General features: G+C 40.6%; 1 protein-coding gene across 1 annotated transcript; it reads right to left on the bottom strand.

Annotated features, from left to right (window-relative positions):
• Nucleotides 1-1,683: 1,683 nt before the first annotated feature.
• Nucleotides 1,684-14,516, bottom strand: LOC140912876 (astacin-like metalloendopeptidase). Its single transcript, XM_073348096.1, has 12 exons — nt 14,448-14,516; nt 14,184-14,208; nt 11,972-12,037; nt 9,774-9,842; nt 8,781-8,921; nt 8,019-8,136; nt 7,036-7,214; nt 6,819-6,903; nt 5,082-5,209; nt 3,798-3,913; nt 3,102-3,327; nt 1,684-1,998 (listed from the first exon to the last, which is right to left on the bottom strand). Exons 1-12 carry the CDS (start codon nt 14,514-14,516, stop codon nt 1,964-1,966), a joined length of 1,257 nt encoding a protein of 418 aa, XP_073204197.1. The 3' UTR covers nt 1,684-1,963.
• Between the last annotated feature and the right edge of the window lie 678 nt (nt 14,517-15,194).

The following is a 15,194-nucleotide window of genomic DNA, read 5'->3' as shown; positions in this document are numbered from 1 at the left end:
TTACATTTGTGCAAAGTGGGTGTAGACTGCTCCTAAATCAGAATCACTTTTCATGGGTATAAATGACTTTGCAAAGCAGCAGAAAGTCAGGCTCTCAGTTTTTCAAGATTATGGTGCCCTGTGGCTGTCTAAACGTTTTCCATAATATGTGCTTCACAAATCTCATAATATCTTAAATGTTCTCCAGCGTCCTTGTGAGGTGACCATGGGGGAAAGATAATGTGAAAACAGGAAAGGGTTTGTGAGATTGGACGTGCATGTACGGGGTTTTTTGGTCTGCTGTTCATCTAAAAATGAATTGTAAGTTTGCTTGCAGCATCACAAGCAATATCTTGTCTTGATTTTTCTGGTTAAGGGGCATTCTTGTCCTATTATTTTACCTGGAGTCTACAAATCTTGTCTGTGTTTGTCCGCTGATTGCTGTGGAGTGTAATATCTTGCATTTTTATATTAGAATCTTCTCTAGCTGTAGCAGTATTGGGACTTCTCACAAACCTGTGACAGATATTGCAACCCCATGCAATATCTTTGGAGATGATATTGTATTAAGTTTGTATATCCCTGTGGGCCAGAGATTGTATTCAATTCTAGGGGAGAGGTTTACCACAGCTCCTTCGGGAACCAAAAACAGCGAGGGGGTGATTAAGGTGAATTCCTTAGGTTGAAAACACCTCCAGAGAGGTACCACCCCCTGGGATGGCTGCATGTACAAGTTCAAACTTGATTTACTAGAGACCAACAGACAAAGAAAGGGCTTTTGGTATAAAAAGTCTGCATTTAAACTAAGAGTCGTCTTTTTGGTCCAGCAAGTGGACAGGACCTTGTGTCCAAGGGGGTTCCCAACCCTTGCAGAAGGGTTGGAAAAACTTTGACCTACTTGAGCCCCATATGACTGATGGGTGACTCCTGGTATGGTTAGTGTGTGTTTTAAATCAGTTTGTTGTTTTTATTATGCTTTTAGTGTAAGAATAAATGGGCTTGCTTAGAAAGAGCTGTGTGGTAACTTGTAGCTGCTGGTGATGCACTGCTCACAGCCCTCAGGGAGAGGGCACAGGCGCTGGCCATTAGACAGACTGGCTTGCTGGGGATATCACAGTGTATGGCAGGGAAATGTGCAGCCTTAAAATCCCATAGTCAGAAAGGAGTAGGACAAGAGTCTCTGCCCACAGATAGGTGATGACTGAAAACCTAAGACCTGACTGGGAACTCCTGGAATGGACCAGGGAGTGGTGGATACAGGTGCATTTACCCTGAAACTGTGATAATACCATAGAGCAGTTCTAATTCTATACAGTAGAGGACAGGAAGAACACATACTGTGGCCATTATATACATAAACATTTCCTTTCTACACGTTTGGCAGGATGTGATCATGAGTTTGAGGTGCTTTATACACTTTATAGTGAGCATAAAAAAAGGTAATAGGAATAGCTAGTATCTATTAAATGTTGAAGGAAGAGAGATCCAAATAAGGCAGATAATGAACCCCAGTACCTTAACTATGGATTTACAAACATCATCTCTATCGTAAAAAAACAAGATAATGTCTATATAAAGAAGCACAGAGGTGAAAAGAGGTCCATTAAAACACTATAGAACCCAAACTAGAAATTAAATGCAATGGGTGCCAAAAAATAAGAAAGTCAAAGAAAGAGAGAGGGTTATTTTTTTTTAAATGAAGGTTTTATTAAAATGCTGTTAGTTAAATAAAAAGAGACAATAATTTAACTGTGCAGACAATAACTTTATATACCCTTGTCAAGGGCAGATATATGACAAGAGCGGGTGGCAGAGGTACATAGAATTCCCATTTATACTTGAATCAGGGAGCACACTTGCTACAGAAGCTGGAGACTTTGATTCATAACAGAATTAAAATTTCCTTTTGATCATAGCAAGAAAAGGAAGCAAAGTAGGAAAAGCATAATTTAGATTTTCACAGAATAGGCTCTTCCCTTCTGTCTCATATGCTGATCCGCATGGTGCGTGGTGTCCTTACTGTTAAAAAAAGAAAGAATATTTAGTTTGCAATGCTATTTTGCTGGGTGAACACTGGTTTCTGTGAACTATATGAATACTGGAGTGTCTGACCATGCTCTGTTTTACAGTCAGGACACTTGTGCATCTCTCTTCAGTAGCTGATAAGTAGTCCCCCAAGCTGACACACAAATCCGGTATGGAGAATTAGCATACTTTCCCCTCCATACATGTCCATAACCACCATTAATGTGAACAGATGTTACACAGGGACAGCAGAATCCAAAGCTTAGTGATTAGGTAAGTGGTCCTGAGAAAAATGTCTTTTTGGGGAATGAATTCTAAAGTTCTTTACCTGGCAGAAAGAATTATTGGTCAGAAATATTGCCTGTTATTATGTGACTTCTTTCCCAAGTAATCTGCCTCTGTCTGATTCTGTCTGGTCCCTCTGAGTTGTAGGCTTGTGAGCTGCATCCATCACAGAGGAGCCACATGTTTATGCATAATAATGATTTATCTTGTGTAATAAAATAATATATCAGACAAATTGTATTATTGTGCTGTTATTTAACACATATTTTTGATCCTCTCAGCTGGGCTAAATAATGTAATACCATTTTCATTAGGAGGGCTACAGTCTTAGGGGATATCTTCAAAAGCACTCTCCATTGTCCTGTGCTCCCACCGAAGCCTATGAAGCGAGTTTTATCCACTGACTCCAATGGGAGCAGAGGTAGGCCAACACCTAGTGCTTTTGAAATTCTGCCCTTAGCAATGTATTAGGCAAATGTGATCCAAATTTTACTTAAAGTTCATCTATGATCCATTGTGGTAAAATTCAGATGATCATAGTCCAGTGGGCACAAGTTTTATTCAAGTCATAAAAAGAGATTTGCAATGGTATAAATCTGAGAGATGATTCAAACTGCAGAGTCTGGGAACCACACTGACCTCATTAGTGTTAGTGACTGTGCCCCATCGACTGAAATTAGTTACAGAATTGTAACGAGACTGAGCTGTTCTATCCGCAAAGCACGATGAGGGATGATAATAAAGCTAAAAGACTTTTTATTTTACATTGTTTGCATCTGATTCTCTGCCCTTCTTCCTGGGCTTGGACCTACCAGAGGTGTAGGAGATCTTGAAGCCAGTGGCTGCACCAGTGCCACCCCTGACAAACTCCACAAGCATAGTTCTACCAGAAGCTGTTACAATTGGGGGACTCTTTGTCCCACAAGTCTTGTCCAGTAGAACCTCAGAAGACTGGCTGACCCCATCATATATTTTAACATATTCACTTTTACAGTCTGTGGAGGACTGCAAACTAAAGACATCAAACTGCAGAGAAACCTGAAAGAGAAGAGGAAACAAACCTTTTAATAGTCACTAGCCTGATTCCCGATCAGGCAGGTTCCATTAGATCAGACTGAGTCAAAACTAGATATGAGCCCGAACTGGAACTAGTTATCCAGCCTCTCCTCCCATGCCCTGAACTTTTAGGGTTCAGATAAAGTAGAATCTGAATGTGAATTGCCACTTCCATTGGTTTTGCAAAACTAAGGTCCAACCAATGAAGTTTTCCAAAATCAAAATTATTCCTGTCTTTTCCCATCTGTAGTTTAAGTATGTGAATATGAATATTATAAATCAGAGAAGGAAAATATCTATTATGTTAGCTGCATAACCCAAGAAAGGAACTTAATTTGAAATTTGTATTATGTCCTTATTTGGCAACTGGAGTGTAGCAAGCACAGCAAAATGCGTAATCAGACAGACATCAATTCAATTACATGCAAAAGCTATCAAATCCCTGTAATTACCCGTTTGGATGGAATTCGGATTAAAAAGAAACAGGTAGTATTGCCTGAGTATTTTGACGCGTAGTTGTCAGAGCTCAATGACCCAGATGGGCTATCAAGGATGGTGCTGCAGCGATCTGACAGAAAACACAATGATTGTACCAGAATCAGATTTAGAGACTCTTTTGCATTCAAGTCAGGTACAGTTGTGCTCTGTTTAGAATGAAATGTTCTCTATATTGTCATCTGCCAACATTAATTTCAAGGTCTCTGCACATCTGTGATAGTTAAAATTCAGTCCACTAAATGAAGAAATGTGTAATTCTAATTTTCAGATCATTCATAAATATTGATATTGAAATGGCAATACAGTAGCACAATGGAAAAGCATTAGCTTTTTACAGATAAAGTCCAGAACAGAGCAAAGGGCCAGAAATTTAAGTTTCTTTTTGCATATATAAGAAAAATGTGAAAAGGTTTAATTTTGCCGAGGGAGTGGCAAATAGGCTGAATGGGTTTCCATTGGGGACGCGGGAAATCAAGCTATATTAGTATATTTAAACAAAAATGTGATGACACTATGGTATTTATGTTAAAGGGGTTTACTCAGTTTTGTGCTTGGGAGAAGTCAGCAGACTATCCTCTCGTCAGGAGGAACTTTTCTGTTTATCCTGCTTTCCCCTGAGACTTAGAATTTGTTTTTGTATTTTGCAAGGGAGGGATTTTGCCTTCTCTGGTACAAAATAGTTAAAATTAAAGATTTAAATATTAAAGTTTTTTTTAAAGTGAATTAAAACTTAAGTGTTTAAAAATGTGTAGGTTTTGGATGGATGAGTTGTCACTAAACTGTTCCAGATGTGAGAGGCCCCCAGCTGTTTCTGGTCTTTTCAACTCTGAAATTACCTATGTCTGCAGTCAGAGACTAGTGTGATAACAGACTCTTTGAAGTTCTTATAGTTGTTTTTGAGCTCTATGGAAGTCAAATGATTGAAAGGAAGCACACAATGGAAAGACTACGTGGGCCAAATTCAGTGCACTTCCATGGAACTGCACCCACTTACACCTGGGCTGAATTGGTCCAACAGAGTTGGAAACAAATCACATATTGTGTAATCAAGATGTGTCCCAGTCTTCATCTTTGGTTTCCAGGTTTATCCTCTGAATGCCATGTGTTCTTAATGTGTACAACCACCGATTTAGTGTAGAAGTTTCAGGATGTTCCAAATACAGTACAGTATCTCTCTGCAGGGCTACACTAGGACCTCTGAAAAGGCTCTGAACAGAAGATGGATATGAAGTACTTACTGCAGTTATAGAGCTTGTTGATTTTGGCCACATCCAGGTTACTCAGTCCATATCTCTGTCCAACACGTACAGATGCATCAGGAATTGGTATAATAGTTGCTTTCCCAGGCGTGTTAGAGAAAGCATTTCTGCAGAAACAGAAAGAATCATGTTTTCTAAATCTAATGATTTTTTACAGTATTTAATTGTGTAATCTATATGCTTTACAGCAGTACTAGTACAAGAACTTACTCCCATGCCACATTGCAACTGTATCACTCCTCTGACCAACCATTTCATATGGAACAGTAATGCACACTGAGTACATGGTATTCTCTGAATATTCTGTTAGAGTGACATTCATCCCTATGTAGAGGACCAGTACAAGGTTGGCCTATGCACCACTTATTAAAGCATATTTAAGGCTTTTGGTCATAATGGGCCAAATTCATGGAGTTACCCTCAGGATGAATTTCGCCAATAATAATACTTTAATGTACACTTTAGCTTAAGTGATACATAGGTTTTGTTGGAGGAAAATAGTTTCCACTGTGTGTGCGGGGATGGGGGGAATCATTACAACATTTCTTTTTGTCTTATGGCTTATTTTTACAAAAATCTAAATTTGAGGCCAAATTTGAGCTGACAGTGGCCTTTAAGACCACCTGAAGAAATGTATCCCTTTAAGGCCATCAGAATGGACCCGGAGAACCCCAGTTCTACTGAGGGCTTAACACAGAGACCAATTCAAGGTCAACGTCCTGATTTTCAAAGCCTTGCATGGAACTGGTCCTAGATATCTGGGAAGCTGCACCTCCCTCAGTGATCATGATCTCCTGCGAGATCTGTGTTCCATGGGAACAACGAAACTACAAGTAAATGATGGAGGTTCATGACCATGGAAGAGAGAAGCTTCAGAGGAGCCAGTCTTAAGACTACAAACCCCACTACCACATAATAGAATGACCACTAACCTCACTGCAGTGAGAGCTAAATGTAAAACCCACCTCTTCATTCAAGCTTTCCATTGCTCTTGGGATTCACTAAAAATAAAACAATTTCCCAAAGCCAAACCAACCACCCCAACCCACCATGAAATATCCCTGTAAGTCTGCCTCTTGGTGGCTGGGAAGAGAGAGATAGAGGGCGTGTGAGAGCGCACTGTTGTCATATTAACTTGATGGTGTTCAGATACTATGGGGATGAGGTCCACATGAGTACCCGTGAGATAGTCTAGTGCACATGGTATTGGAATGCAAAGAAGTAGTATGTAGTACTGCTAATAACAGAACATTAGCCCATGCCTATTTGTGTGCCTGGACTCACTTCCACAACACACTATACTCACCAATAGATCATATATACACCTATCTGTGGTTTAGGCCTAGTAATCAATGTCCTCAGCAGTGACAAGTGAGGAGCTCTGCTCTGAAGCTGCTGCCTTGAGACTTTCAGATACAAGATTAAGCAACAGTGCTGGCAAAAATATATTTAGTATAAATTTGATCTGGATGTCATGTAACGAAAGTAAATATGGAACAGCCTTTACCTCACTTTCAAATGACTTTAATGGGGAGATAAAGGATAATGAACTTATCTTGCAGAAAGGGTCTGTTTGAATTGAATCACAACCATTCATATTTTCCTCAGGAAAAATGTAAAGCTGATAATTATAAAGAGTAATTATGTTTCCTAATTTCAACAAGAGATTTGAGCTCTATGTGCCTTCAAGAAAAGAAATCCCACATTCCAACTCACGTGCCATAGTGCATCACTGAGGAATAGTCATATTGAAGGCCCAGGTTGTTGGAGTTATCGGATTTCTTAAAGTTGCCTTTATTACCTGTAATATACAATATCATACTTAGAAGATGTATCAATTTCCCCCTCTTTTCCAGGATTCAGGACCAGCTAGGAACAATAAGACATTAATTAATCCAGTATCTGCACTAAAGAAGAGTTCAAGTGTACCTACCTGAACTAATGTACTCCCACATGATCTTTACATAGCTGTCTCTGTCACTTCGACCCTGTTCATGTAGAAAGCCCAGTGCATGGTTCAGCTCATGCTGAATTACTCCTTTCCACATGCAGCCTTTCTTCATCACAGAAACAATCTGACCACCTCCAGTCTTTCCATAGTGGGACCAGCAGCTGAGAATGACATTAAACACCATAAAAGGAAAAGTTTGATATCAACCAGCCTTGGGACCTGTACAGAGGATTTCAAATCACAGTTTATTAAAGGAGTGAATGGTCATTCTCTTCTGCCTATTGTGATATTAGGGGCACATACTAGGGTGAAACTCACCCCAGTGCAGAGGGCCAGTGCAAGGCCTAGGCAACACTTAAGTTCCACATTAGCCCTTAAGTGGTGCAGAGGCCTCTGTGTGCAGTGTGCTGGCCTCCTGCACAGGGGGAATTTCATCCACTGTTCCTTAGAAACATGATTTTTTTCTAAAACTTCTGTCAAGTTTATTTTGGGGCTTCTTTAGAGAATGAGCAGACTTGAAGGCATTTTGAATCACAGGGATATTGGACAGTCCTCCCCTCGGCTGGATTTTTGGCCTTGACAGCCTACTATACCCCTGATTTAGAGGACTAATTCTTCCATACTCTGTTAGAATGGATACTTCCTGATGCAGCTTGCCATGTATTGTGCTCAGGTGTGTGTCACAATGCTCAGGCACAGCAGCATGAGTTGGGGATGCAGTTTCTACCTTAATGGTGCTTTTCCTGGGTGTGTGAGTTGTTTAAGTCTGCATTCGGTTAGTTCCTGATGTTGCTCCTCATTGCTTAACACTGAGCAGGGTGCTTTGCACGCTCAAATGGCATGGAGGTTCTCAAATAAATCCAGTTCACTGTCCTCTCTACATCCACTCAAGATTAAAGAAGCAAAGACATGAAAAGTCGGATAGAATAACATTTTTAATAAGAGTAGGTGCCAGCGGGACTTACCCTTTCCCTGACTTAATATTTAGATAGTCAGATTCTGTTGTGCGATTCACAAAATCGATACAAGTTAGAATTTCAAACTCTGCCATGGCTTCACTAATCCACCGTATTTGTGCCTCATCTGGGGAAGAAAGGCTTAAATTACTCGTCACACAAGAACAATTATTTGAAGCATAAAAGTCAATGTATGCTCAAAATAGTGCTTATGAGGGATTTAAATGGCAAGTTGATCTCATGCTGAATTTCACCCTAACTGCTTTAATGGCCTAATACAAGTTCCTTCTCTGTATTCAGGACTTGGCCTGAGAAGGGTTTGGACAGCAGGCTGGTTTCTGAGTTTCTTGCCTTAGATGAAGGGGGTGGTGGTTGATTAATCTGGGGATGGTCCAGCTACTGTCTGTTATTATGGGCAACTCTTTTGCTACATGTGTGATTCAAAAAATAATGAATGCATCCAAAGGGTGATGCAATAGATATGTCTTATAAAGTGTGTTTAATAATAATGCCTCAATACAGAGAAGTGCCATCACTGTCGACAAGAGAATAGAATAGTCAGCAGGATGGGTGCAATTGCCTTGGGACAATTTGCTCTCTTTTCTCCCTGTAATGTATAGCTTGTCTATGTATGTGTGTCATAAGTGAACTAGTGCATCAAATATTTGCACTGTCCCTATGTCTAAGTTTGCGTTTAGAATTTAATTAAATGCAAATTAATTTTAATTTCAATGAAAATTAATTCAAAAATATTATAGAAATGCAAATCACCATAGTCAGGGGAGAAGACATAGGGGACACGGACAACACCATCGCTGGATTGGGGCCAAAAACATGAGCGATCTGAACAGCCAATAGCACTTCGGCTCTTTGTCATAACAATGTCACCTTCACGCAAGCTCTGGGTGCTATCTGTGCAGAGAGAAAGAGGAATGTAATATGGAAAGATGAAAGGGTTGTTTGCATTGATGGGAAGTTCTGGCTCAGTTAGGTAGGGTTTAGATAGGGAGGGGTGATGGGAATTGACAGAGAGAGAGGCTTATGCTACCTTAAAAATACCAACATTTCAATAATCAAAATTCAAGAGAGAGCAAAAAGGGAGTTGGAACGGAGGATTCAGGAATGGACAGAGAGAAGAGTGTATAGAGAGAGATACATGAGAGACACTGAGAGACTGTTTCTCTGTGCTGGAGTAAAGTCATTTCAAAAGACTGTTGGAAGGGAAAAATGAGGAGAAGCAGAGAACACAGGGAGAAGGAAACTAACATAATACATCCAAAAGCATCCAGAAGACTCAAAAAAAAGAGGTTGAAATGGGGACAGAGTGGGTCTGATCAGCCACCAAATATCCCATCTATGAGCACAAATTCTGAGGCTTTAGCATGGCTGAAGACCCATGGCTACTCACAAGATGTTTGTCTTCAAGACAATTAAACGATGACTTAAATATTCAAAGATCTTTTTCTAAATCCAAGAAGTACAAAGACATCCAGAATTATGGCTGAAGCCATTATTAACCTGCCTCCACAGTTCAGATGTCTCCAAAATATATATAATCTTCAACACCAGATGTGCTAGGCAGAACTGGACAGATTGGAAGATTTAAAGACTGCTTAGCAAAGAAGTATATATCTTGTCTCTAAGTTTGTCTAGAGCACTTCATGTTCATAAGACCAGAGAAATATTTGGGCCAACTGCTATAAATGCAGCAGAAAAAAGACTCTGAAAACACCCAAGATACTTATATAGCTTTAAAGTTATTACCTGCATTAGCTTTCAAAATTCGGTTAAAAACGTCTTCCTGTGTATCTGTCTCTGTAGCCAGCTCAGCTTCTGCACAGAAATGCAAGGATGTCAGTTTGCCCTTCTCAAAGCATATACTGGTCCTGATCTTCACACTGGTGTTACTCCATTGAGTTCATTCAATGTATTCCTGATTTACACCAGCATGTGTGAAATCAGAATCAGGCCCAAAAGAAATTTATGAACTGGCATGGCATAAAGCCATGTATTTATTCTGCTCAGAAGCACAAAATCTTGTGACCCCACAAGAGCTGTGATTACTTTTTAATGCAATTTCATGAATAAGTTTTTTTTTTTTTTTTTTTTACCACCACCCTTTAAGGACCCAATCTTTGGCTCCCCTGAATCTGGTTTGCACAACTCAGGCCATATGGATTGACATAAATGAATGTTACACAAACATAGGGAGAACAGAATAGACCCATCTCCTCTTACTTAATGAATAGTTAAAAGCCACAATAAAAATTCCTTCTATAGGGAACAAATTCCAAAGAGCCTTTGAATCTGATTCTCCCCTCTCTGACTCCGGTTTTATACCATTGTAACACCACTGAAATCAAATTTAACCGTAGCAAACTTCAGTCAATTCTGATCCATCGAACCTGAAAGTTCAGTGCAACCTGAAAAATTCTTCAGTGACAGTAAATTTTAGAGATGGCTTGAACTAATTCAGAAACATATGAAAAATCACGAAACATGGGAGACTCTATTAGTCAGTCAAGTGCCTAATTCATTAAGGTGCCTTTGAAAATCCCAGGAGACACCAATTTTCATCTTTAGGCACCTAAATACATTTGTAAATCTGGCCTTAGATCTTGAACTCCTGGCCAAAGGCCAGATTGCTTCCTCCAGTCCTAACATAGATGGAGTTCTGGCAGAGCAGGTCTGGGGCATTCAAAGGAAGCAGCCCTCTCTGCCAACATTTTTTAGTACCTGCCTCCCCTTCAGAGTGGAGTTGCCATGCTTCCACTGCCTTTCATACCCCTGCCGAAATGAAGAACATGATGTGACCAGTAGAAAATAAGGCAGCGTGGTCAAGATTTTCCACTAAAATTTATCTATTTTATAGAGATCTTTTGTTTAAATATGGCAAACATACATTTGAAGCGTGGACATCTAAACAAGAGGACAACATTTTTTATTTGTGCACCTGTGTTGGCATTTCACTGCCAATGTTAGGTGCCTACATGCTGAACTGAGTGTCCACATGAAAGAGTTTGAAGCCCTATTTAGGTGTCCTGGCTTGAAAATCAGAGTACACAGGACACAGCTTTTATATGGCATTACTGGGTACCCTTTTTCTTAGCCTTATTGAGTTTGGGATAGACAGATGGAAAACTAGATCTTATTTTGTACTGTTGCATTTTTTAATTGTTACATTGGTTGGCTTGTAAAATCCTAGTCAAGTCAAACCCTTCATTTTCTGTCTGCACAGTGGAGTTGTAGTCTGTAGAAGGAACCAAGGGTGTTAAATCTTCCTGAAGTCTTACTCGGGAGTCTGGAGAATGGGGAGGACAATAACAGAGCATGCAGTTCCAAATCACTTCCAAGCTTCCTGCATTTCTTTCCTTGGGGTAAAGGTTCTCTGGGCAATTTTGAGGATCCCAGCAAGAATTCTTTAAAATGCCAGAAGCATCAATTACAAATAAAGCACTAGTGCATATTGTGCTTTTAAGGCAGCTGCACCACGCTTTCAGAGTACAACACAAGAAGGCTCAGAAATGTGGCCAGCTCCACTGGCCTGTGTGAAAAAGCAAGATGCATGGCCTGTCCCCTCCTGGCTCACTTTGAGGGATTTAGGACAGGTTTCAGGGGAGAACAAGGAACAGAATATGCCCGGGTCCAAGAAGGTGAATGCTCCCTTGCACGCCTGCACATGACCAGGCACTCTCAAGCCTAACCTCCAGAGCACATTAACATTGTGTGTCAGGAAACACTCCAGCTGGACGACACTCCAGGAAACAAACAAAGATAGAGACAATGCAAAGCAGCACTCACAGTAAACTGCTTGTGATTTACAGTCAGAGTAAACAAGATGCTGGATTTGCATTACTTTATCTTAGATTTATATTTTTTGTCATGACTGAATTTATAAGAGACAGGCATATTAACCAGGAGAGGACTGGAAGTTACTGGGCCCACGTTTTTGTATCATTTACCTTGAGTGGACTGTAAAATGTCACTAGAGGGGGTCACTTCACTCTTTGTAGGATAAGCAGTAACATCTACAAGAGGAAACATGGATGTTAAAACCTTTGCAAGATAAACTACCCAAAGCTTGTAACTTCACCCCTGAGCTGAAGCCATAGTAAGTGGGGTACATCCTATGTGCTTCTCTGTCTGTTTTTTATGCTGCATTCATCATAATATCTGTGCACCTCTTGGGGGAGGAAGTGGGTGCACCACCTGGGAAAAGCATGAGGCCTTGACTGGTGCTCGTTTGGTGTTCACTCCCGGACCTGCTCCCCTCTGGGGCTGTTAGTACAGCTGGCCTGACCACAAACTCTCAAGGGTTGCCAGCCAAATGATGTTTTCCCCCTGCATGTGTGTGCTGAGTGGAAGGAAAGATTCCTTGCACCCTCTTTCTCATTTCCAAGCTGCCATCATTTGGTCTTAAATTATTAGGGTAGAAGTCCCAGAATGCACCTGCCAGTGCCACATGCCTGATTGCTTGGGGTTAGGGTATCAGGGATGGCATAGAATGATGCAGTCCAAAGTTTCCTTAGTGACGCCATAAATGCCAGATTTCACAGAAGAGATAAAAATTGTAACAGAGGTAAATTAAAACTTTCTCTGTGCATTGTGAAATTCAATCACCCCATAATATTTCCATCAAGGACCCTCTGCAGCTGTGAGCTCCAATGGTTGACTACTCAATGGAGTGTGTCCCTCAGTTGGCTCCAAATTTACTGACCTCTAATTTCACAGAGTGTCCCTTTGTTCTCACATTATGAAACAGGGAACAAAGGAGGGAGTAGTCAGTTTTCATTAGCCAGTTAATAGTTCTGAATATCTCTCGCAAATCCCTTTTAACACTTCTTCCTTTGGGATAAATCATCACAGTCTTTGCAATTTCTTATTGCATTTAAGTCCCACTTAGAGTTCTAACTATTTCCATGGCTCTTTTCTAGAGCTTTTCAATAGCTTCCCTCTATTTCTTGTGATGAAACAAATAAAAGTGAATGCCCTAGATGAGCCCATATGGTTGCTTGTTTTATGTCTTTGCATGGTCCAGTGGTTAGGGCCTAGGACTTGGGAGACCTGGGTTCAATTCCCTTCTCTGCCACAGGCTCCCTGTGTGACCTTGGGCAAGTCCGTTAGCCTCTCTCTGGTTCATTTCCCTATCTGTAAAAATGGGGATAACAGCACTTCCCTACCTCACAGGGCTGCTGTGAGAATGAGTACATTTAAAAAAACATAGTGAAGCATTTTGAGATCTACCAATGAAAAGTGTTCTCTCTCTCTCTCTGTGTATACATACAAACTGTACAACAACATTACCCATTTGCAACCTCCTCCATTCTACCTCTGCTAAAAGCTTTGCCTTCATCTCCTCTCCCCAGGACTTTTGCAATTCATTTCTCTATGGTCTCTCTACCTCCCAACTCTCCAGTCATCAGCATGTACAGTTTGCTGCTACCTGCCTTCAGAGCTGTACAATGACATGCACATACATACATACGCACACACCATCCTCAAACAACTGGCTCCCCACCTGTTCCCGGATCTAGTGCAAAATTGCTCTCTTTGTGTATAAAACCTTAGCCTTTCTTTAGTTGACACCATCTCTCTATTTCTCTTCCATTCACTCTATACATACAGCACTGACCGTATTTCTTAAAACTCCCCTTGTTCTCACCACAGCTGGTCCATGTGCATTCTTCTATGCCACTCCTGCCATCTGAAGAGTGCTGCTATATGTCTTTGCCTTTGTGACTCCATCTCTTTTCACATTTCCACTGAAAACATCTTTACTCCTTTGTCTGCATCTCTTAATTTCTCATTCCTTCTGCTGCTATTTATTATTGAACTCAGTAAAATGTTTGTAAGGACAATGCTTTACAATAAAAGTTTTATTGTTCTCTGACAGTTCATTTGTGCCTCTATGAAATAGATGGGAAATTGAGCAGAAAGCCAAGATCTCACTGGAAACCAGATAAGTGCGATTTAGTGGCACATTTATTACCAAGAGCAGGAGCCTCATTTGGTGTAAATGGGTGTAACTCTGTTAACTTCGATGGGACTACAATGAATTACTCCATCTGAGGATCTGGCTATAAAAGTCTTGTTTTATACAGTCTTATTTTGGTAAGTAGTTAGCAATTTATTTAATTTTTTTATATTTAAATTATTTGTATAAATCCTACTTACTTGCATCATCATGTCCATTGCGCTCCTGCAAAACCAATATATTTAAGTTTTCATTTTTGCATGTTAACTCACAAAATTCAACAACAACAAATTAAGAGCAAATGGAAGAAGTAATCTCAAAGACTGATATAAAAATAATGTTACAAGCTAATATATTTCCCCTAGACACACAGCTGGGAAATATTAAAAAGACAGCTCATCCACCAGTCAAAGAAGCAGAGATCAGATACAGTAAACAGAAGGGTTCTGTGGAATCGCTCTCACCTGAATAGGGAAGCTTAGAGTTGAATAAAAGAGAGGTGCAATAAAGACTAGGAGCATCTTCAGGTCCATTTTCAAGTTCTGAGAGCTTATCTGTGACTCTCGCTATCTGTTCCAGATCGGGAGCGCTGCTAGATATACTAGCAGAGCCTGCTCTACCAGGGCTGCAAAATTAGCCAGCCAATGAGCAACTCCGAAGACAGCAAACAAACAATTTTTTTGGCTAACCAGAGAGGTCAACTCACCCCTAATCAAGTTCCAAAGTTGTCCTATTGGCTGCCAGTTACAGCTATCACTGTCTCTCACTTCCTGTGTGCCTCCAGACCTCCCGCTGTTGCTTTCTGACCCTCATTCATGCTGCTCCCAATGCTTGGAACAGACCCCACTATCGGTGCCATGTGCCTTCTCTCTCTTCTCACCAAATCCTTCCTCAAAACTCACTCCTTCTGTGCAGCCTTCTATACTGATGCCACCAGTGATGTCTGCACCTGAACAACTGTCCCATGTAGTGTCGTTGTTGGAGTTTAGAGGGTAAGTTGTTAGGGGTAGGGATTCTGTCTGCCTGTGTGTTAGGTGAAGCATCATGTACTGTCATGGTGCTCCCTATACAGTCATTTTGGAGAATGTAACAATCATTGCCTAGTGGGGACATGTCCGTATCTCCTCCCTTCCCACCTGTTTAGCATACTAAACAAATCCCTTACCTCCCCTGCTTACTGACCTATAAACAGAATCTTTTGCTTCTTGCCA

The sequence above is a fragment of the Lepidochelys kempii genome, chromosome 6 (genome assembly GCF_965140265.1).
Source record: "Lepidochelys kempii isolate rLepKem1 chromosome 6, rLepKem1.hap2, whole genome shotgun sequence".
NCBI lineage: Eukaryota > Metazoa > Chordata > Testudines > Cheloniidae > Lepidochelys > Lepidochelys kempii.
The sequence above is the reverse complement of the archived record's forward strand: the minus strand, read 5'-3'. Positions and strand labels throughout refer to the sequence as shown.